This window comes from Balaenoptera physalus (genome assembly GCF_965194825.1).
Source record: "Balaenoptera physalus genome assembly, chromosome: 15".
Classification (NCBI taxonomy): Eukaryota; Metazoa; Chordata; class Mammalia; order Artiodactyla; family Balaenopteridae; genus Balaenoptera; species Balaenoptera physalus.
Window position 1 is genome coordinate 62,978,646 of NC_138894.1, and position 22,029 is coordinate 63,000,674.

At 56.0% G+C, this 22,029-nt stretch overlaps 2 protein-coding genes across 3 annotated transcripts; both read left to right on the forward strand.

Moving 5' to 3' along the window:
• The first annotated feature begins 1,955 nt into the window (after positions 1-1,955).
• HAAO (3-hydroxyanthranilate 3,4-dioxygenase) lies at positions 1,956-14,954 on the forward strand. Of its 2 annotated transcripts, XM_082427854.1 has the most exons (11): positions 1,979-2,108; positions 2,836-2,941; positions 3,060-3,138; positions 7,953-8,036; positions 8,332-8,438; positions 11,021-11,110; positions 11,451-11,494; positions 11,806-11,951; positions 13,776-13,844; positions 14,032-14,114; positions 14,213-14,954. In XM_082427854.1, exons 2-11 carry the CDS (start codon positions 2,937-2,939, stop codon positions 14,289-14,291), a joined length of 786 nt encoding a protein of 261 aa, XP_082283980.1. In that variant the 5' UTR covers positions 1,979-2,108; positions 2,836-2,936; the 3' UTR covers positions 14,292-14,954. The 2 variants fall into 2 exon arrangements, with proteins under 2 accessions (XP_082283979.1, XP_082283980.1); XM_082427853.1 differs by lacking the exon at positions 2,836-2,941 and having other exon boundaries at positions 1,956-2,108.
• A 123-nt stretch (positions 14,955-15,077) lies between these two features.
• Positions 15,078-18,748, forward strand: OXER1 (oxoeicosanoid receptor 1). Its single transcript, XM_082427836.1, is given in 3 exon segments — positions 15,078-17,370; positions 17,373-17,653; positions 17,656-18,748. Coding segments are annotated over 3 exon segments (1,083 nt in total). The 5' UTR covers positions 15,078-17,207; the 3' UTR covers positions 18,295-18,748.
• Positions 18,749-22,029: the final 3,281 nt, after the last annotated feature.

A 22,029-nucleotide genomic window follows, 5' to 3' on the forward strand; every position in this document is an offset into this window, starting at 1 on the left:
AACCAACAAGGACCTACTGTATAGCACAGGGAACTCTGCTCAATATTATGCAACAACCTAAATGGGAAAAGAATTTTAAAAAGAAGAGATACATGTATATGTGTAGCTGAATTGCTTTGCTGTACACCTGAAACTAACACAACATTGTTAATCAACTATACTCCAATATAAAATAAAAAGTTAAAAAAAATAAAAAATAAAATGCAGGGTAACTGTCATTCTTTTCTTTGAACTACATATCAGAACATCTGTTGGGCTGAAATCATGGAGGTTTTTTTTTCCTTGTAGTGGCAATTCATTCATGCCTTTATCCACCCACCCACCCATCCATCCATTTAACAAACATCCAATCATCTCCTCTGATTACTTGTAGATGAGAAAGACAAAGAATATGGTTTGAGTTATTTTGGTGCCAAATAAGATTCTAGAAAGAAATGCTCAGAAAAAAAAAAAAATCGAAATAAATAACTAAAAAGAAAAAGGAGGGAGAAGGGGGAGAAAAGGGTAGCGGTACGTGGACAGGAAACAGGAGGATCCCAGCGGGGGAGGGCAGGAATCTTGTTTGCTATCAGACTGGGGTTTTTTTGTTTTTGTTTTTTTTTTCCAAGCTAAAGAATTTATTTTTTCAAAAAAAATATATTTATTACAGAAAATTTAGAAAATACAGATAAGCAGAAATATGAAGAAATCATAACTCAAGGATGACTTGCCAAAATTTTGGCACTTCCAGATTTTTTTCTATGAAAAAATATCTTTAATTCAAACTGCAGGTATTATCTTCAAATACAGTTTTTACTTAATAAAAGTAATTCGTCTGACTGGGTTTTGATTTGCACAAGGAGCCCCTGTGTCTGAGGGTGCTGAGAAAACCCGCCCACCCCAGGCAGCAGGGAGTGGCCAAGATGGGATGGGGGACAGGAGTCCGAGGAGTTTCGAGTTTCCTAAACTCTAGTCTGGATGCTGGTGTCTGGGCTATGTTCCTTCTCCGCCACCCTCACCTCCCTCCTCCAACACACAGGCGCGATCTTCGTAAGAATTCTGAGTCGGGAAAAAAAGAGAAGAAAGCACGTGTCCAATCGTCCTTCCCCCTCCTCCGCACCCACACAGGCAAGCATCGGGTCTCCCCGCGCCCCGAGGGTCCCGGGTTAGCGCCTCTTACCCCAGGCTGGAATCGTTAACCCATTAGGTTTGTCCGCCCTCCGCACCCCGGATCCCAGATTCCTGAGGTCCGAGTGCCCGGTTCTTCATCTGTAAAACTCCTCATAAATTGTGGTGTGACTTGAATATGCCCCCAAGACATGAAAGGAGCTGAGAACAGTGCCAGGCACTTTGTCGGTGCTCTGCCCGCCGTGGGGACGGCGCCCCCCAGCCCGGCGCAGCGAGTACCTGTCTTGCGTCCGGGGCTCCCTGCATTGCGCCCCCCGCTGCTCCTCCCGTCCTCTCCCGAACCAGCCACAGGTAGAGCCGAGCAAGCAGCCCCCAAGAAATCTGCGGACTCTGGCCTGACCTCTGTCCTCGTGAAAGGATAGGGGACTAACATCAATCGGGGCCTATGGTGGCCGCTATGCAACCCTGAGATGGCTGTGTTGACATTCCCAGTTTTCAGATGAGGAAACTGAGGCCTCAACCCAGTGCCAGCACCCCTGTATTCAGGCGCCCTGGTTTACAAACCCGCCTCTCCCCCCTTACAGGATTTCTTTGGGGTTTCTCTGGGGCCCAGGCGGAAAGTCTGGGGACAAGGGACCAGGAATGTTCTCGATCCTGTGACTTACGCCTGGATCGGGCGCCCCACTCCGGCGCGGGTGGGCGGGGCGCCCCGGCTGTGCTGCGAGGCTGGGCCAGGCGGCGCGGAGCGCGCGGGGGCTCCAGACCAAAGTCGGAGAGTGGCCACAGCGCGTCACAGGTGGTTGCCCCGCCCTTTGACCCTCGGGATGCTGATTAACCAGGCGGCCAATAGGCGGTCGGGCAGAGGCGCGCCCCTCCGACGGCGCGGAGGACACGGCTCTGGAGCGCGGCTCCTGGGAGGCCATGGAGAGACCCGTGAGAGTGAAGGCTTGGGTGGAGGAGAACCGGGCCTCCTTCCTGCCCCCGGTCTGCAACCAGCTCCTGTGAGTCCCACGCACGCCCCCATCCTCCTGCCCTCTGTCCTCACCTCCTCCTCCTCCATCTGCACCCCTCAACCTCCAGCTCGGAGTTCGTCAACCCAGAAGCTTGCAGAAAGGGGGATGCCATTCTCGTGGTGTTCAGGGAAGGGTGAGGACGGGCTGTTCCGGGTTTCACCACCTTCCTCTGTTCCTCTTTCTGGTGACTGCGTGCTGCCTTGACGTCTGAGGATGGCTGGGTGACGGAGACTAAAGACTTGCCGATGCCAGATGGCAGCCCTGTCCCCCAGGGCTGAGAAACAGCGCTCCAACCCCCACTGACTCTCAGAAATTGGGGGGTGGGGAGGTTGATACCCCAGAATCAATTGTAGAACGGAGGCCTGGGGACAGCCCAATCGTACACCCACACTCCGTTCAGGAAGCTGCAGGCAGAGGGCGAAGTCAGAGGGTCAGCTGCTGTGGGAGGATCTCCATTTGGTGCTCTTCCCAGGCCCCCCTCTGCAGCTGGGCGCACACAGACCCCCACCAGGCCCTCCCTGGCCACCTCTGCCCCAGCACCCAACAGGGCTGACCGTGTCCCAGCACGGTCTTCCTCCGGCAGACCTCTCAGGCCCTCCCCTGTGGACCCTTCACCTCCTTCCCCTTCATTCGCCTGGGTGGCCCGGCCTCGTGTGCTCCCCAGCTCCGGGTTCACAGCCCCGAGTTTGCTGTGTCCGCTGAAAATCTCCAACAGGGCGGCTCCTCAAACCACACAGCTCCAATCACTAACACCTCGACAAGCCGGAGACTGCCAAGTGTTTTCACATCACCTCATTTAATTCTCCCAGTAGCCCCATGAGGTGGGATTTTTTTTTTTTAATATCTTTATTGGAGCATAATCGCTTTACAATGTTGTGTTAGTTTCTGGTTGTGCAACCACGAGCTGGTTCAGGACCTCTCCCCTCTCATCCACTGCAGGCACCAGAAGCAGCTCAAAATCATGTTCGTCGGGGGTCCCAACACCAGGAAGGACTACCACATCGAGGAGGGTGAGGAGGTAGGCTGTGGACTGCCGCCCACCACCACCGACCCAGCCCTGGGGGGAGGGGACACTTCCCCTGCCAGGGCCAGAGCCTGTGGATGAGAGAGGCGGGTGGTCAGATGACTGATGGGTGAAGGGGACACAACTGAAACCACAGGGTAAAACTGCTGCCTGGAAGTTGTGGGCACCCAGTGACACCCTTGACAGCTCCATCCTCGAGGGAACACTGCTGGGGAAGCCCCGGGAAAGAATCCAGCCTCTGCAGGAGTGAGAGACTCCAGCTGTTGGGCATCAGCCCCCAGACACAGGGGCCGTCCATGCTCCGGGGGGGGATGCCCTGACCCCCTCGCCCCCAAACCTGAATAATGCAAGATTGGCCTCCAAAATGAGACCCAAATGCTGAGAGGGACCTGGGCGCTCCACTCTGGTCCCAGGAGCCAAGTTCTCCAGGAAGGGCTGGGGCTGGGAGGCCCCCTCCTTATCTAGAGGGCACAAGACACATCAGTTGCTAGGAGCTATTTGATGGAGGGGTGGGCAGGTGGGAGGGGGAATTTGTACTGAATACCCTTTTGTACCTTGAATTTTGAACTGTATTTCTGTACTCTCTACCCCAAAGTAAACAAACAAAAGTAAACTCAAAGAAAAAAAGATGGGCCCCCTTGAGAGGCACGGATGGGTTCCCAGCTATCAGAATCTCTGGTGGCAAAGGTTCAGTATGGGGGGCCTGACGCTGGGGTTCAAGGTCCGGGGTTCAGCTTGGTCACCAGCCTCCACCCCCCACCACTGGTGTCTCAGCCGCAGCCGGGGACTGGAGGGAACAGAGGGGAATCACTCGCTTAACAAGCATTTGCCGAGCACCTAAGGCGTGGGTGAGGGCAGAGCAGGGAGGACCCCGGGCCAGCCAACCCCTCGCCTCTTCCCCGTCCTAAGCCCCGCCCCTCTCCCGCCACCCACTTCTCACAACACACCTCACTGGAGGCCATTTTCCTCTGGAAAAAATCAGCAGGAAAATCAAAACTACAGAGGGAAGATGGGATTGGATTGGGAGTGGCCCCGGTGGGGGAGATGAGGCCGGTTACAGGGTCTTTCCTGCCTGCCTCAGTCAGCCTCAGGCCCCCCCATCTTGTCTTCCAGAGGCTTCCACCCTGTGAACCCAGGTCTCAGTGCCCACCTCTCCCGTCTCCCTCCCTCCTTCCTCCCCTTCTTGCCCCCTACCACCTCTGTCCCAGCCCCACCTCAAGGTCTCCCCAAGTGGGTGGGTATCCACTTAGGGGCCCAAACGAAACCCTGACTCAGCTGGGTCGCTGGCGGGTGAGGAGGGCTGGCTTGAGCAGGTGTCCCCACTCTGGAGGGACCCTCAGGTGGCTGGGAGGAATTTGGGAACTCCCATCAATCTGTGATGGCTTGGTCCTACCTGCGGCGGGGGAGAGTGCCAGCCACAGGCCCTGGCAGCCACAGGGCTGAGGGTCAGCAGCCTCTCTGTCCCTGCTTGTCCTCGAATCCGAGGAGAGTCCGGGGGCCAGGCTCCTCCCTGGTGAGGGAAGGGAGTCACTGAGCCGAATTCTCCTCCTGGCTGAACTCAGGCCTCTGAAACAGCCTTTCAGGTGCCCGGGCTCTACCCACCACACACACTCCAGTTACCTGACTCCTTCCCTTGGGGCGCACAGGTGCGAGGGAGCCTGGGCTGGGAGTCAGCTGGACCTGGAGTCTGCCTCTTACCAACGATGTGATTTGGCAGGGCCCATCACATCACCTCTCTGAGACTGTTTCCTCGCAGCTCATGGGGGACACCGGCCCCTGGCTGGTGGAAGGATGCAGTGTGGGTACGATATGTGCACAGAGCCTGACACAGAGCTTAGGTGCTTAATACACATGGGTTCTCTGCACCCTCAGCCCCTCTCTGGCCTCGCCTGCCTGTAAGGCCTTTCCAGGCTGCGGAGGCCAGAATCGATTCAACAGCCAGTACGGTTAATCTTCTAGTTAGCCCCAGGCCCCAAACATCATTTACTTCCAAACAGAGCATCATTCCTTTTGGATTGCCCGTGACTGTTTGGGATTTTCTGCTGTTCAAGATGTGCCCCTCTGCTCCAGGCTAGGCCTGTTCCTCATCACAGGACGGGCCTCTAAAATTCCACTTTTTCTAAGTTGTTTAATGGCCACTAACACCTTGTAGCCTGCCCAGAAAGGGCTTGACTTTGGCCCAGACCATCACTCCAGCCCTGCCGCCCACTCCAGCTTTCCCTGATAGTTGTGGGGCCTAAGGGGTATGACCCCCTCTCTAGAATTCTCTAGGCCTTTCCTCCTCTCCCCATAATCATGGAAGGACACTTCCCACATATACAAACGCATAGGGGCTTCCTCCCAGCTGAGGAGGGTTTGGGGGGAGTTTGCAGAATTGCTCCCTAGAAGAGCCTGATAAGTTTTTTCTTATTTGTTTTAAATAATTTGCATGAGTTATTTTTAATAATAAAAGTAAATATTGTTTATTGTAGAAAACGTGCAGAATATAGGAAAGACAAACGTAAATGTGTACCTCATTCATAATCCCACCACTCAGGGATGCCACGGTGAACACTGCCTGGATTATACATCTATGGCTACGTAATTAGAAACCTGCTGGGTGTAGCTCTGCATCTTGCTTTAACATGATAACTTTAGTATTTTCCCATTTTATTAACAGTTATTCAGAGACATCGTTTTTAATGGCTGCATAATGTTCTATATATTGTCTCTATCATAAAATAGTGCCATTTCCCCTATTGCTATTATTAGCATTATTTTTGCTATTCCTTCCATCACTAATATAAATAGCTAGAGGTTGTTGAGTGCTGACTATGTGCTGGGTACCTTTGTGTACAGCATCCTGGGCACACTTCACAGCAACATTCTGAGTAGATACTGTCATTTTATAAATGAGGAAACGAGGCACAGAAAGGCTAACTGAATTGGCCAAAGGTACACGGTGACCTGGCCGAGCTGAGGGCCGGGTGACACTGGATGCTATGCCTTTAACCACCATGTGCTGTGATAAAACAGCCATGTACGGCGGCCATGAGGCAGGTGCATTTCTTAAGATTTTTTTTTTTTTTATGTGGACCATTTTTTTTAAAGTCTGTATTGAATTTGTTACAATATTGCTTCTGTTTTTATGTTTTGGTTTTTTGGCCGCAAAGCATGTAGGATCTTAGCTCCCCGACCAGGGATCGAACCCCTGCACTCCCTGCATTGGAAGGTGAAGTCTTAACCACTGGACCGCCAGGGAAGTTCCGAGCCAGGTGCATTTCTGATTCACTGCAGCCACTTTCCTAGAGATGGAATGACTAGGGCAAGCTGTAAGGCGGCCAACTGTCCTGGTTTTCCCTGGACTTTGACGGTTTCAGCGTGGAAGGTCCTGCATCCCAAGAAACCCTTACAGGGGTGTGAGCGGTGAAGGCTCTTCCTGCCCTTTGCCACATTGCCCTTCAGAGGGGTTGTGTCAGCTTGTCCTCGTGTCAGACCGTAAAGCCACATTTCTCTAGTTTCCCTGAGCTCACTTGATTTCTCTTAGTAGACTCTGGGACAAGAACCTCTATCTCCTCTAACTCCTTACACGATAGTAATAATTATTATTAATAACACCCCTTCAACTATTTGGCTGGGGCTCTTAACACCCGTGCAATGTGTGACTCGTAAAGAGAACATGTGTCTTCCTCTTCCTCCTCCCAGTGCCATGGGTAATCTCAGTAAACACATTAATTAGGGACTTAGGATGGAATAGGAAAACGCAGTAGGAACCCTGCAGCACCCGCTCCCCGCCCCAGGGAGACAGCAGGAGGCGAGTGCTTCCATCCCCAGAGCCCCCAATTCATCCCAGCTTCCAACATCAAGTCCACCATTTACATGGCCATTTATGTGTCCAGTCGACCTCCAGAGGGATTTGGACCAGCATAGCCCCATTCCAGGGCATCACTGTGGCCAGAGGAGCTAGCACTGGCTCCAGAGCTACACTCAGACTCAGGTCCAAACTGCTGCTCCAGGACTAACTGTGTGACCTTAGGCAAGTTGCTTCACTCTCTGAGCCTCAGTTTCCCTTTTTTCTTTTGTGCAGAATGGGGCTAATAATATTTTTGGAGGTTGTCACACAGATTTCTGATAATGTACAGGCATACCTAAGAGAGATGGCAGGTTTGGTTCCAGACCACTGAAAGAGAGCAAATATTGCAATAAAGTGAGTCACATGAATTTTTTGGTTTCCCACTGCATGTAAAAGTTATGTTTACACTATACTGTAGTCTATTAAGTGTGCAATAGCATTATGTCTAAAAAAACAGTATACATACCTTGATTTAGAAATAATACTGTTGGGAAAATGGCACCAATAGATTTGCTCAATGCAGGGTTGCCACAAACCTTCAATTTAAAAAAAAAAGCAGTATCTGGGAAGCGCAATAAAGCGCAGCACAATAAAACAAGGCCTGTCTGTATAGGAAAGTGCTTGCCCAGCCCCTGGGACGCAGTAAATGGGTGGTTCTCCTTACCTGGCTGATGGGTCCCTGAATTGTCCACTAAGCATCTCAGCCAGCCTCCTGCCCTCAAGCCAGACACCAACTGTTACGTCCTGGGTACTTTGGTCATCACTTTAATGTCAAGGTATGATCCTCATGTGTCCCCAGCCCTTTTATCTGTGGCCTGTGTCAGGGGAGGCTGAGGCCTCACGCACGAGTGACCAAGGTGCTCGTGAACTCTGAGGCCTTCAGGAAGTTCCTCAGGTTTCCTGGTCAGAACTCAGGCCAAAGACCTGGAAGAGGGACTGGGGAGAGTCCAAGCCTGTCTGCTGTCCTTTGCCACAGGTGTTTTACCAGCTGGAAGGCGACATGCTTCTCCAAGTCCTGGAGCAAGGGAAACACCGTGATGTGGTCATTCGGCAGGGAGAGGTGAGGCTGGGCCCCAGAACAGGACCCCAGCATGTCCACTCTCCTGGCTTTCGTGGCGGTCTTGTGCTCCCAGCCTTTTCCTGCCCTCCTACCTGCCCAACCTGCCTCGGCCCCGTCCTCAGGCACTTTCTCCTCAAGGCTGTCCATCTCAGCACAGCCTGACATCCCCTCTAGTTCCCGGGTGGAGGCTTGGCAGAGAGGGGGCTGGGCTGGACTGTGGCCAGCTGGGGAGGCCTGGGACCCCGCAGCACTGAGGCCTCCGTGGGGGGCTGGCACCTTGTCCCCACCCCTGCAGATCTTCCTCCTGCCCGCTGGGGTCCCCCACTCTCCACAGAGGTTTGCCAACACAGTGGGGCTGGTGATTGAGCGGAGGCGGCTGAAAACGGAGCTAGATGCGCTCAGGTAAATGGGCCTGGTCTGGGGGCCTGGCACAGAGCTGGGGGGGAAGCAGCAGGATCCTAGATAGACCCAAGAAAGCCACTCAGCCACCACTGAGAGGGTTAGTGGCAATGGAGACCCTGCATTTGCTGGCTGATGGGGAGGGATTGGGGTAGGTGGTAGGCTGGGTCTGATGATGCCGGGGAGGCGGGGTGTTCTCTGTGACCCCCCTGGGAGCCCATCAGCCTGACACCTTCTGGCTGGGCCCAGAACATGTGGGCTCTTAGTTCCCCGACCAGGGATTGAACCCACGCCCCCTGCAGTGGAAGCGTGGAGTCTTAACCACTGGACCGCCAGGGAAGACCCAGAACCTGTGCTTTCTGCACTGAGGTCTACTGGGGAAGGGCAGGGGGCTGGATGCCAAAGTCAAACCCCCCTGGCCCAGGGCAGCCCGGAACAGTGCTGCTTCTCCCAGCCTCCCACCCCAGAGCTGAGTCTCCGCCAGTGCGCCCCTCTGCTTGTTTCTTGTTTCTCTACCCCAGCTCATTCCACACCCAGCGCTGACATTTGAGTAACACTTACTACGTGCTGGGCACCGCTTTATGTGTATTTATTCCTTTAACCCTCACAATGATCCTATCCGGTGGGTACCGTTATGTACTTTACGGATGAAGAAACTGGGCCCAGGGAAGTTGAGTTTGCTAGAAAGTGGCCGAGCTGGCATTATAGAGAAATACGAAGTTACGGCCGGGACAGCCTAGATGGGAGCGTGAGTAAACAGCAAGGAGGGGACGAATACGGGTGCAGAGATGCGTGCTCTGTTTCTATAGCAGATTTCTAGAACAGAGTTCCCATCTTGTTCCATTCGGTCACCCGATTATTATCCTCTGAAAGGAGGACTCAGCCTGTGGTTCAGGGGGACCCAGATTTTTCCAAAAGCTAAGCTATTTTTTTATATTTTTTAACTAAGAAAATTAAAATTTCCCAGCAAGTTACTGAAATCAGAAAACTTTGTTATAATGGACATTTAAAAAATGTCCACATCTTCTGTTATAATGGACATTTTTAAAATTCTTCCCTTTTTTTCTCATTACCAAAGTCATACACGTTCAATCTTGAAATCTGGAAAAGTACAAGAAAGCAAAATGAACAAAATTAAAATGACTTGTCAGGTAAAGGGTAAATTTGATAGCATGTGAATGATATCTCAGTAAAACAAAATAAAGAGAAAACAAGCAGAAAAAAGTCATCCCGCCAATCAAAGCTAACAAAGCACTTAGACGTCCATCTCATCTTTTTTCTATGCATATCTACACCTTACAACATTGCAGTCTTACTGCAAGCATGGGTTTGAGTTTTGCGGGTTTTTTTACATAAAAAAACCCATGAGTATCTCTCATACTATTAAATGCGTTGCAAAACACGCCATGTTAATGACTGCATACTAATCTACTGCAGAATAGTCTGTTGTAGAAATAGCTGCGTGGCCTTAAATTCGAAAATAAATTTTTGACATGGGGCTTTACATGGGGAGTCTTCAGTGACGGAGAGGACGGCGTCTTCAGTAACACTTTTACAGCAAATTCAGTAACAGATTTCATCTGGCTGCTTTTGACCTTTAATAAAAGCCAGGGGCTCAACATTAAAATGCCACTCTGAAGGCAGTTCCTGGAGGGCATCGAGGTCCAGTTATGAGGCTTTCCAGTGGCCAGCTCCATCCCAGGATAGAACTTAGGGTGTCAGGCAGGGTGGATGCACTGTGTGTCTGTAAACCATCGCCCGTAAGCAGGACCACTTCTCTTTTTCAGGAGGAGCCGAAGAGCAGAGCTGGCCTGGCACTGGGAGCTAAGCTTGGGGGTTAGGCATTCAGTCAGTAGATGTGCTGCACACACAGGGCCCTGAGGCCCAGCCCCGGTCTGCCCCGCGCTCCTCAGGCCAGTGGAGCTGCACGCCAGGCCGGGTTGGGGGCCTGGGTGGGCTTCAGGGAGTCTACTAGAGGCTCTGTGTACAGGCGTATGGACCTTCCTCCAGAGAAGAGGCGCAGCGCTTTGCTCCAGTTCTCAGAGCCATCCATGACCCCAAAAGAAGGAGCCCCTCATCTGGGGGACGTCTTCAGCACGTTGGTTCCTTAAGGTTCCGTGTACTCTGACCTAGAGTGCCAGCACACTAGGGCCCGGATCAGGCTCAGCCTCAGCTTCCCCTTTTGGAAAAGCATTTGCCACTGATGCTGTGTTTCTAAGACTGTCTCCGGTCGGCCCTGCTTCTGCCACTTACAGGCTGTGTAATCCCTGCCAAGTTGCCCAGCTTCTCCCTGAACCTTGGAGTTCTATCTACTTTGTAAATGGTCAAGTTTGGGGAACCAGGAAGAGCTATGGGGACGGGGTCGATAATAGCCCACCCACGTTGGGGCCACACGGGGGCTCCTGGGAGAGCTGAGTGTGGGTGAGCGTGCGTTGGCCACTAGGTTGCGCTAACAGGATGGAGCAGGCCGTCAGCTCTGTAGGGCCAGCCCGGGCCCAGCCAATCACAAGCAGAGCCAGGCCTGAGGGAGGCTGCCCTGAGCACGTCCAGGTGGGGAGCTGGGTGCCCGCTTTTTGTTCTGGCAGGTACTACATAGGCGACACCACTGACGTCCTGTTTGAGAAGTGGTTCTACTGCGAGGATCTCGGCACACAGTTGGCCCCCATCATCCAGGAGTGAGCCCCCAGCCCAGCCCCTGCCCCTCGCTCTCCTGAGGCCCCATGCTCTGGCTGGGGAGAGCAGACCCAGCCCAGCAGTGCTCCTCGGCAGTACCTGCCAGCCTGGAGCCGTCAAGCCCAGGATTTAGGGAGAAAGTCTGCCCCTCCCCAGGGTGGAAAGCCCCCTGGGGAGGGGAGGGAAAGGATGGAGGATATACAACAAATTGTGTGAGGGCACCATGAGTGTGTGTGGGCTCCTGCACCCCGAAGTGTATGAGTGTGTGTGTGTGTGTGTGTGTGTGTGCGCGTGCGCACGCGCGTCTCACTAGCCACTACTCTTCCCCCTTTGTGCCTGCAGGTTCCTTAGCTCTGAGCAGCACAGAACAGGAAAACCCAACCCTGGTAAGGCGACTAGGAACCATCTTTCTCCCCTTTCACCTCCCTCCATCTCTCCCTCCCTCCCTCCCTCCCTCCTTTTCCAGAGAAGGGTGGGTCTTGGCTCTGGGTACCAGGGAGTCTCCTTTTGAGTACTCTGCCCTGTACTCAAGGCACAAGAAGATGGCACCAAATAGTACCCCCCATGGCTGCTTGGTCCTTGAGCTGGAGCCAGAGCCCATTTCAGCGACTGGGAGCTGGGACCCCTGGGAACTGGGCCCTCTGGGGCGGGGCCGGCGGGGCAGAGGACGCTGACCCCAGCTGTGCTGTGGGTGCAGACCAGCTGCTCAAGGAACCGCCATTCCCCCTGAGCACACGGTCCGTCATGGAGCCCATGTCCCTGGAGGCCTGGCTGGATGGCCACCGCAAGGAGCTGCACGCTGGCATACCCCTCAGCCTGTTTGGGGACACCTATGAGACCCAGGTAACACAGCCCTGGGCCACCCAGGGCATCTGCCCAGCAGCCCCGGGAGATGCGAACTAATTACACATGGACACACACACACACACACACACACACACACACACTCACATGCCAGTTTTGGAGGTTGTGGACACAAGCATAGGTCTTCTTGTTTCCTCCCTGACTCCTAGAATGATGGCTTTGCTGTGAGTGGAAGCCCATGGAGGCTATGTGGTCCCCAGCAATCTTTCTTTGCCTTCGGAGTAGGGGGTTGCCCCATCCACTGAGAGATTCCTGGGGGTCTGGGGTCATCTCCCTGCCAGGATTTCCTGGGTCTTTGGCCAGTCATAGCCTTGGCAGCCAGAAGGGAAAGAGATATTTGGGGGTGAGGGTTGGGTGGAGAGTTGCACAGAGAGAGACCCAAACCAGGCTCGCCTCCTTCCATTCAACATTTATTGAGTGCCTATTATGTTTCAGGCTTTAGTAAGAAAATAAGATAGAGTCACTGTCTCAGAGAGTGTATGGTCTAGTAAATGGAGAAGTTAATCAACAATTGCCACGATCATGTGATACATTCTTTGGTAGAGAAGCTACAGGAAGCCATAGGAGAATAAAGGAAGAACCAGGCTGTGAGGGAAGTCAGGGACGACTTCCTGGAGGAGGTGATATATACGCTGAGTTTTAAAGCTATTGTAGGAGTTTGCAAAAGGAAGAAAGGGAGATGGAGAGCCCATTCCAGGTGAAGGAGAAGCCTGAGCAAAGGCATGGAGGCTTGAAACAGGCTGACATTGCAAACAGCTGAGGTTGGGGAACCAGGACAGGGGAGTGGGGGCAGCAGATACAATTGGTAGATGGCCAAAGTAGCAGGCAGTGCCCACGTGCTAGCGGCTCTCCTGGGCTGGGCAAGGTGCAAGGACGAATCCTGGAAACAAGAGAGCTTCACCCAAGTGCTGAAGCGGGGAGCAGGGGGGTGACCAGGCTACAGTGGTGTTTCAGAAAGATCACTGTAGCCTGTGTGAGGACTGGATCAGGAGGGCAAGTGTGGCGACGAGGAGACCTGCCAGGAGGCTCACGTTCACCTGTGCTTTACCGTTTGCCACTGGTACATCCCTTGGAGTTTGAATTAGATACCCCCGTGGAGGGATGATCACTGGATGCAGACCTGCCCTAAAAGGCCCAGCCAGCCGAGCCCTGAGCTTACACAGGGCTGTGAGAGCCGGTGCGCCCCACCAAGCCCCTCCCACCCCATTCTTTCACACCCCTCCTTCTCCCTGCTTCAGTTCACTCCAGCCAATATCTACTGAGTCCCACTCTGGGCCGGTGGGAGCGTGGCCTGCACAGCAGCTGTGGGCTTCCGGGCTGATGCAGGTCAGAGCTGCTCAGCCTCCCTCTCGCTCTCATTCATCCCCTCCCATCTCCCTCCTCCTCCTTAGGCCAGACTCCTAACCTCTCACGAGGAAGGGAGGTGGGCATTCTTTGGGGAGTTCACGTGTGTGTGCTACGTGCGTCTGCACTGTGCCATGTACACACACGTGCCTTGTGTGCCCCTGGTAGGCGTGCCTCCACATGGGTCAGCAGTAGTTGTGTCATGCATCCGAGGGGCCAGATATGTAGGTGGGTGTGGAGGGCAGGCACGTGTGATCCCCAACAGCAGGTGGCCAGGGGGCCCTGTGGCCTGGGCAGCCTTCCTCTCCAAGGCCAGGTCTCTGCTCCGCACCTGGAAATGAGGCTGTGTTGCGGGCCCCATCCCTGCCCCACACAGGCCTGGTGTCTTGGGGCCAGGTTCAAAGCCGTCTCCCACGTGGGGCAGGATGCGCTGGAAAACTCTGTGTCACTTCCCCCCAGGTGATGGTCCATGGACAAGGCAGCAGCGAAGGCCCAAGACAGGACGTGGACGTCTGGCTGTGGCAGTTGGCAAGTGGGCCCGGGGGCGGGGCGGGGGGGCACAGCCTCCTGCCTGCCCGTGAGGACCAGGCTGCTCCTGGGGTGCCCACGGCCTGGACCGGCTCCTGGGCCTCCTTGCCAAGGCTGACTCAGGGACACTCGGACAGGCGCCGCGGCCTGACAGCCTCCATTTGCTTCTCCTACTCCTCTTTCCTAGGAGGGCTCCTCGGTGGTGACGATGGAAGGACGGCGCCTGAGCCTGACCCCCGATGACAGCCTCCTGGTGCCAGCTGGGACCGCGTGAGTACCCGGGGAGGATTTACCCCCAACTGTGGGACTGCCCACCTTTCCCTGGGATCCCAGCCTTGTCTGAGCCCCGCCTACCTGCGTCGCCACAGGTATAGCTGGGAACGAGGGCAAGGCTCCACGGCCCTGTCTGTGACTCAGGACCCTGCCCGCAAGAAGCCCCTGGGGTGACTGATCCTCATGCTGCGGGCCCAGAGCACCCACAGGGTGCCCCCGAGCGCCACCCCTGCCAAGTAACTCTCCCAGCCCCACCGCTTCTACGTGCACTGCTGCCGAGTGACTCAGCGTCTCCCGGGCCGGGTCCTGGACACCACTGTCATCCATCCTCCTCCTGTCCAGGACGCCAGGTTCCTGGGGGCCGTAGCTCCCCTTCCCCCCTAACAGCCTTCAGCCCACTGCCCTGCAGGGTTCTGCCGGGTGGACTGCCCCCTGAGGCCAGGGTCCTCTCCATCCCTCTGTCCACAGGCTCAGCGCAGTACTAGCCTGCTGCCCAGAAGGTCCTCAGTAAAGGCTTCCTGACAGGCACCTACGGGTCTGCACACACACGGCCTGTGATCTTTGGCAGACACCTGGTGCTCCCATGACTGTGTGTGTGTGGGGGGCGGGGAGGGAGATCTGGAGCACTGGGTGACCGTGGACCTTGTGGAGGGTCTGTGACCGGGTTCCCCTGCTTGTAGAGAAGCGCTCATGCTGTGTGTGTGGCCCCTCCATGCGAGCTCCTATGCCCGTCCTGGGGCATAGCTGATGTTGTCCCTCTGCCTCTTTCTCTTTCTCACTTACTCTTTTTACATAACTTTAAAATATAGCATCTGTTGAGGTTTCTCTCCCCAGTAACTGAAGTGACTTGTGCTCATTGTAGAAAACGTAGAAATACTAAAAACACAAAATCCCCCCAGCTGGAGTTAACCACAGTTAATACACAAAGATTGTGATGAGCCTTCAGAGGGGCGTAAAGCTGTTCAGGGGCTTGGCAGCAGTGGGGAGGGCTGTCTGGCCTCCTCCCCCTTCTCCCCCCTGCTATGTACAGGCCCCCGTGGGGTCCAGGAGTGCTGGGAGCCCCGGACGCAGCAGTGGGTAGAGACGAATCATGCAACCTGCAGAGGGAGATCTGGGCTCGGTTTCATGGGGCTTCAATGAGAAGTTGGTGAGGGGTCGCACGTGGGGGGAGCTGAAGCTGGATCTGGATGAAACAGGTCCCTGGGTAGAGTCAGCGCTTCCTACAGAAAACCTGGGTCTGAACCCAGCCTCCCCCGCCCCAGCCTGCCGGCTCATTGCTTCGATCCCCTCCACTGACAATGGCAAAGGAGACCCTGACTTTGCTGAAAGGACTTCCGGCCCTGAGGGACGTCGGGACCTTCACCCACCTACCTCTCTAGAGGATTTCCTCTCCTACAAGCAATGAAGAAACACCACCAGCCTCCCCCTAACCTTCCACCAGTTCAGGGCAGTGAGGGCAGAGGCTGGGCGTGTGCTCGGGCTGCAGTGATGTGTTTCTCTGTCCAGGAGCTGAGGACAGAACACACGAATGTCCCAGGGGGGCCCCCCTGGGCAGGGTGCACATGGCCACGAGAAGGGCCCCCTAGTGCCAAGGGTGGGCCTAATCCAAGACAGAAAATCACGAAAATTAGATCTCCTGTTTTTCTGAACACCGACTCTGTGCCAGGGAATTTGCTAGACATTTTCACATACATGACCTCATTTAATCCTTATAATTCTCCAAGAAGGTGGTAGCACCCCGTTTAACAGATGAGGCTCAGAGAGATTTGGAAAGCAGGCAGCTCTGTTTCCAACCCAGGCTTGTCTGTATTCAAAGCTTAGTCTGGTGGTCCCACCACCCTGCACCCTGTGGTTACGGCCTATCTGCCCTCAGCCTTGGCCAGTGGGAGCCCAGGGCAAGGGAAAGGCCTGGAGGATCTCTGGGAGAGGGGCCAACGGCCACTGCGTCTGAAACCCAGAGACTCAGAGTTGGCAGCACACAGCGCCCTGCTGAGCACAGCCATTTGGCATGGGGGCAAGGGGGCGGGGCGTGTCAGATCCTGGAACCTGGAACCACAGCCTCTCTTGGTGCTGTCCCAGGTTACCAGGAGCCCCGGGCCCTCATCTCTGCCCACAGGCCTGGCGCCATGGGCTCATGAGAATACCACGCAGAGGGGGGCAGGACTGGTACCTTATCTGAAGCCAGCTGCAGCCTCCCACTCCCCTCTCTGCAGTGAGTACTGGGTGATGGCCGGCTAAGTGGGGTGGACAGTGGCAGGGAACCTCGAGGACTCTCAAGATTGTTCTGTTTGTGGGAGAAGCCCCCATGTCCCCAGGCCATGGCAGTAGAAACTTGGCAGGGGAGCCCTCTGCCTGTGGGATGTACTTCCTCACGGATGTGGACTTGGGACCATCCCAGACTTTGGAAGCATCAGGAATCTGGGAATAGCGACAGCGGGCTGGCGGACGTACAGTGGGCTGTTCTCAGCAGGCTGTGAGCACGACGGTCAAGGTGTTGACTGGGCTCCCGCCTCCCTCCCCCAGGACGACATCTTGCTGGCTCCACGGTCCCTGCTGCCAGAGCTGGCGGGGGCAGTGAGGCGGCCACCCTGTCCGTATCTGTGACGGGGTGGGAGGGTCCAGGGTGGTCTGCATGAACCGGAGGGCTCTGAGTTGCCAGGACAAGCTCCCGCCTTCAGGCAGGCCAATGTCTGACCACTCAGGGCTGTGAACACTCGGCCCAACCTCACCCCAGCTGGGCCTTCCTCCCACTTCAGGGTTTCTCTGGGCCTCCACTCACCCTGATGAGCCCTGCATCCTCCTCTGCCAGGGGCAATGCAGATTCCAACCCCAGGCCCAGCGTAGAGACCTCACAGGCAGGCCACTCTGTACCCGGGGGAGGTGGGGAGGGAGGGAGGGCAGGCTGCAGGGTTCCCCTTTGCCTGCAAATGGGAACACAGGGTTTCTCAGTGGCTGCGAGGATGCTGATGAAAACCCCAGGATCCTGAGTCATCGTGGTGGCCAGCTGACAGCGAGCACTAATCCTTGAACACTCGTGCAGGGGTAGGACGACCGTAGAAACTTCTCTCAGATCCATGGCCCAAGCAGCCCATGGCATTTCATAACCTGAGCTCTCCCTCTCCCCTTCCTTCTCTCTCTGCCTCCTCACTCCCTCCCTTCCTCCCTCCCTCTCCCTCCTCCTCCTCTCCCTCTGCTTTCACCACTGCCTTGGGGTCACCTGGAGAGGCCTCGGCTCCCGGCCACCCGGCCTCCTCCCCGTGGTGTCTGCCCTCCTGGCGCCAGTCCTGAGCGTGGAATTTGTCCTGGGCCTGGTGGGGAACAACCTGGCCTTCTTCATCTGCTGCTTCCACGCGCGGCCCTGGACGTCCAACACTGTGTTCCTGGTCAGCCTGGTGGTGGCCGACTTTCTCCTGATCATCAGCCGGCCTCTTCGCGTGGACTACTACTTCCTCCAAGAGCCCTGGGGCTTCGGGGCCACTGCCTGCAAAGTCAGCCCCTTCGTGATCGCCACCAGCCGCTCAGCCAGCATGGTCTCCCTCGTGGCCTGAAGGTGGTGCGGCCTCACCACGTGCTGAGCAGCGCCTCCGTGTGGGCAGCCGCCCGGGCGGCCGGGGGACTCTGGGGGGGCATCCTGCTCCTCAACGGGCACCTGCTCCCGACCACCAATTCCAGCCACTCCTGCCTCCGTTACCAGCTGGGCACGAGCCCCTCGGCCTCACTCCGCCGGCACCAGGCCCTGTTCGTGTTGGAATCCTTCCTGCCGCCGGTGCTCATCCTCTTTGCCATCGTGAAGGTCATGCTCACCATCCGCCGCCGAGGCCTGGACGTGCAGGCGGGCCCGCGGAGGGCCGTGTGCACGCTGGCCGCGGTCGTGGCCATCTACACCGTCTGCTTTTTGCCCAGTATCATCTTTGGCAAAGCTTCCATCGTGGCCTTCCGCCTGCATGCCTGCTGCACCCTGGACATCTGCTCGCAGCTCTTCCATGGCTCCGTGGCCTTCACCTACCTCAACAGTGCCCTGGACCCCAGGCTCAACCCCAACTTCCTCTGCCAGGGCCGGGCCCTGCTGGGCCTCACCCAGGGCTGGCAGGCCTCCGCCAGCGACAAGAGCACCTACCAGCCCTCTGTCTGGCGCTGGGTGCCCTCTGGGAAGGTGGTGGCCGCAGGGAAGCTGTAGGCAGAGGCGTCGCAGGAGGTCTCGGAGGAGGGCTGACCAGGAAGGCCCTCCTAGGACGGGGGCCCTGCTGCGGTACCACAGGAGGGAGAACTGCCAGGCTCTGGGCTGGAGGGACAGGGTCACTCCCTGGACTGTTGCCAGCACAGGGTCCCTCAACCAACTGGACAAGGGACATCTGCAGAAGCCAGGTGGGTGGCAGGGAGAGAAAAGGGTCTTGGCTTGGAGTCGTGTGTCCCAGATGATGTCCCCAAAGCACAGAGCATGATGGCAGGTGGAGACAGGCAGGGGCTCCAGGACTCCAGCTCAGGCAGAGGGCCACACAGCTGCCCTGGCCCGGGCCAGAGCTGAAGGACTGTGAGAGCAGAAGTCTTGCTTTAGAAATTAGACAGCCACATTTTCTGTGATCTCCAGTTTATCTTTTTCAATACTAATAAACTTCCTTTTGAAAATGCAAGGCTGCCTCAGCTGTCCTAAGGAAAACCAGTAAGTTATCTTTGGGTCCATCTGGCTCTGGCATCAGGAGGGTTCAAAGTGAGTTCCCCAAGATGAAGGGACACTCTGGGGACAGAGTGGGGAAGCTGTCCTTCCACATTGATCCTGGAGCCCCGGTGTGCCCTTAAAGTCAGAATGCTTCCCTGGGAGAGGTCCTCAGGCTCACGGGATGGGCTACCCACCTGGATCCCTGGGAGGCCCCCCACTTGCTCTCCTGTGGGACCACGTGAGGATCTTCAGCCTGGGAAGTTACCACCTCCATCCAGTTCAGGCTCCCGGCTCGGCTTGGACCCCCTCCCCTGGCTTTCCTCAGCCCCAAGTACCCTTCTGTGGCCCTGGAACCTGTGGTCGCTGCTACCCCACCAGGACAGGATGCTGGATGGGGGCAGGGGTCTCCAGGTCACCAGAGCAAGCTCACCGCCCTCCCCCAGGACCAAAGGCATTTTGCCCATCTCTCCCCCTTTCTGTTCTGTTCAATATGCCTGTGTCAGTGTCTGAGACCACCTGGGCTAACACGTCTGTTGACCTGGGGCCCCCAGGCACAAGGTGTGCACTGGGCATGAATCAGGGGTTTCTTTGGCGGGGGGAGTGGTTGGCCCTGTCGTCCACAGCCGAAGTCATTGGGGGTGTGTGGCCTTCAAGGCTTCCGAAGTGCTACACAGAAGCCACTAAAGCCCCAAATATGCATCTCCTGAACGCCATGTGTCCCCAGCCCTAGCCGTCTCAGGAGAATGAACATCTGCCCCCAGTAGACATATGTCCTCCCTGCTGGGGGGGACGGAAGGGCCTGGGACTGGTTCCCTACTCATCACCCCAGCCACAGGCCTCTAGGCCTCAGATACAGGGTCTGACGATGGGGGCCAAATCCCCTCTCCCCAACTGTTTTAATCCTCTTAGTCCAACCCTCTGATATTGTGGACAGGGATGCCCTCCCTCTGTTAGAAGTCCTCAGGAGTGGTGGCCAAGGCCCAGGAGGGTCACCCACGTCCCAGGAGGGAGGCAGGTGGATGCCGTGTGGATGCTGAGGTGGGAGACGGAACGTGTCAGGCAGAGGGAGGCGGCCTGGGGGACACGTTGGATGGGTATTAAAACCTGGTGTGTCTCCAGCCATCTTCCCTTTTCTGAAAACTCACCAGCCGCCGTCAGAAACCCACAGAAATACTGAGAACCCAAACCAAGTGATGGAAATGGGTGTGCCGCCCAGGCCCCTCCAAGGGGGCTCCCCGGGTGTCTCTGCCCCACACGGCCCCCTGCTCCAGTCCTCCACTCTGCTGCTGCCTTTTTCTCGCTGGTAGAGACACTCCTAGGAACTCCCGCCTCGCCACCCTCTGCTGCCACAGAGAGGAGCGGGCCAAGCCTGCGGCAGCCCCACCTGAGATTTGCCATTTCTAAGTCAGACATTCTTATGAGAGGTCCAAGCGCTCCTGGAGGCGGGGGGTGGGGCACTTTCTCGTGGAGCAGCCCCCTCGAGGGGCGCTCACGTGTCTGCTGAATGAACACCAGGCACCTTCCCTCTGATACCATCTCTCCCCACGTTTGTACCTGCCTGGCTTCAGAGCAGCTCTAGGGGCAAATGGGGCTCCACGTGCCATTTCCTTGGTCCTCCCTTCCCTGGGCCCTTCCCCTCAACACCGCCACCCCCCGCCCTCTCAGGAGCCGGGCTCACTCTCCTGACCTGATGTAAGGGAAATGACCAGATGGTCCCCGTGGCCTATGTGCACTGCTGTCTCTCCTCGAGAAGTCCCAGGTAGTCCCAGGTAAACCACAGGGTTTGGGCCCACACTCCTAACCTTCCCCGGGATCCTTCTTGCCCCTCAGCTTGAAGTTGAGGACTGCTCTCCCCACTGACAAGGCACTCTCTAAAGGGGGTCTGGGTGTCCCCTCATGGGAGAGAAGCAGGGCTTCAGGCTGCCTCCACACTCTCCTCGCATGGAGGGACCCCCTGGTCCTAACCTTGGTCCCAACCCACTGTACCCCTCCCTGGACTTGTTCTCCATGTGTGAAATGGGAACAGTAACCCTGGCCCTTGCTCAACTCCAGGGGTTAGAGATGGAAATAACTGATATGCCAGAGCACTGAGTGAGGAAGGTAGTTATTACGGGGAGGGGGGAGGGGACAAGGGGTGAGAAAGGATGGGGGAGGGGAGGGGAGAGGGCAAACTGTGTTGAAGTGCAGCATTTTCTACTGGTGGGAGGGTACCGGTTGTGGTGGTACAAGGTGAGTGGGAGGTGGTACAAGGCTGAGCAGAGACCCTATTTCCTGCATTTGGCTTCTACATAGCATTTTGGTCCCCGGGACGGGCTGCACTATTCGGTGAACGTGTTGGGCAGCACCTCTCTCCCCTTCCTAATGCGACCCGCTGTCCCCTTGAGGGGTGAAAAAACGGCTTCCATGACTTTACCCCGGGGACTTGTGTGCAGGGGGTAGGCAGGCATGGCTGGGCTGACAGGCCTGAAGCCACCGATCATCCAGCATTTGCTGGGCACACACCACGGCCCAGACCCTAAGCCACAAAGTCAGACGATAGGTCTCTGACCTTGAGCCCCGTCAGGCCAAGCCTGGGAGAGACAGACCTGCAAACGGATCAAATGCAACCCAAGCCAGTGGGATTGCGAGGTAGTAACGCACCGATGACAGAACAAGAGCACAGGGGTTGGAGTGGGGGGTGACAGGGGGCGATGCATGTGAGCTGAGTCTTGGAGGATGAGGAATGTAGCAAAGGGAACGGCATCCCTGGCATAGGGAAGGGCATGAACAAGGGCACAGAGCTGTGAGAAGACTCGGTGTGCAGGGAAGGGTGAGGAGATCACTGAGGCAAGGGAGGAGGAGGCCTAGGGACAGAGTTAGGAGACAGGCAGGAAAGAAAGGCTGGGCCCTGCAATCTCAGGAGCTTGGGAGGGTCCTGCAGACAACCCAGTAAGGCAGGAAAGGGAGTGTGTGTGAGGTTTTTAAGAAGCCGAGGATGATCTGTCTTGCATTTTGATCAGTTACTCTGGTAACAGTGTGGACAGACTGGTGAGGGGTGTGGGAGATGACCTGAGTAGGACCCGAGTAGGAAACGGTCTGTATTCCAAGCAAGGGCAGCGGCAGTCTGCAAAGGTACAGACAGAGAGGCACAGCCCACATCAAGGAGAGAGGCAACTTGGTGGACGATGGGTGGACACTGACGCATTAAAGAAACAGGTGGTAGAGCAGGTTCACAGGAAAAGATACAGAGTTAAGACAAGTTGGAGGGGCTTGGAG

What these genes read in the sequence shown, in the direction of transcription:
- HAAO (XM_082427853.1), top strand. Translation starts at nt 2,029, where the DNA reads ATGGAGAGACCCGTGAGAGTGAAGGCTTGGGTGGAGGAGAACCGGGCC. An exon ending in TGGTCATTCGGCAGGGAGAG is followed by an intron (nt 8,037 to 8,331) that starts GTGAGGCTGGGC and finishes CCACCCCTGCAG; the next exon opens with ATCTTCCTCCTGCCCGCTGG. An exon ending in ACGTCTGGCTGTGGCAGTTG is followed by an intron (nt 13,845 to 14,031) that starts GCAAGTGGGCCC and finishes CCTCTTTCCTAG; the next exon opens with GAGGGCTCCTCGGTGGTGAC.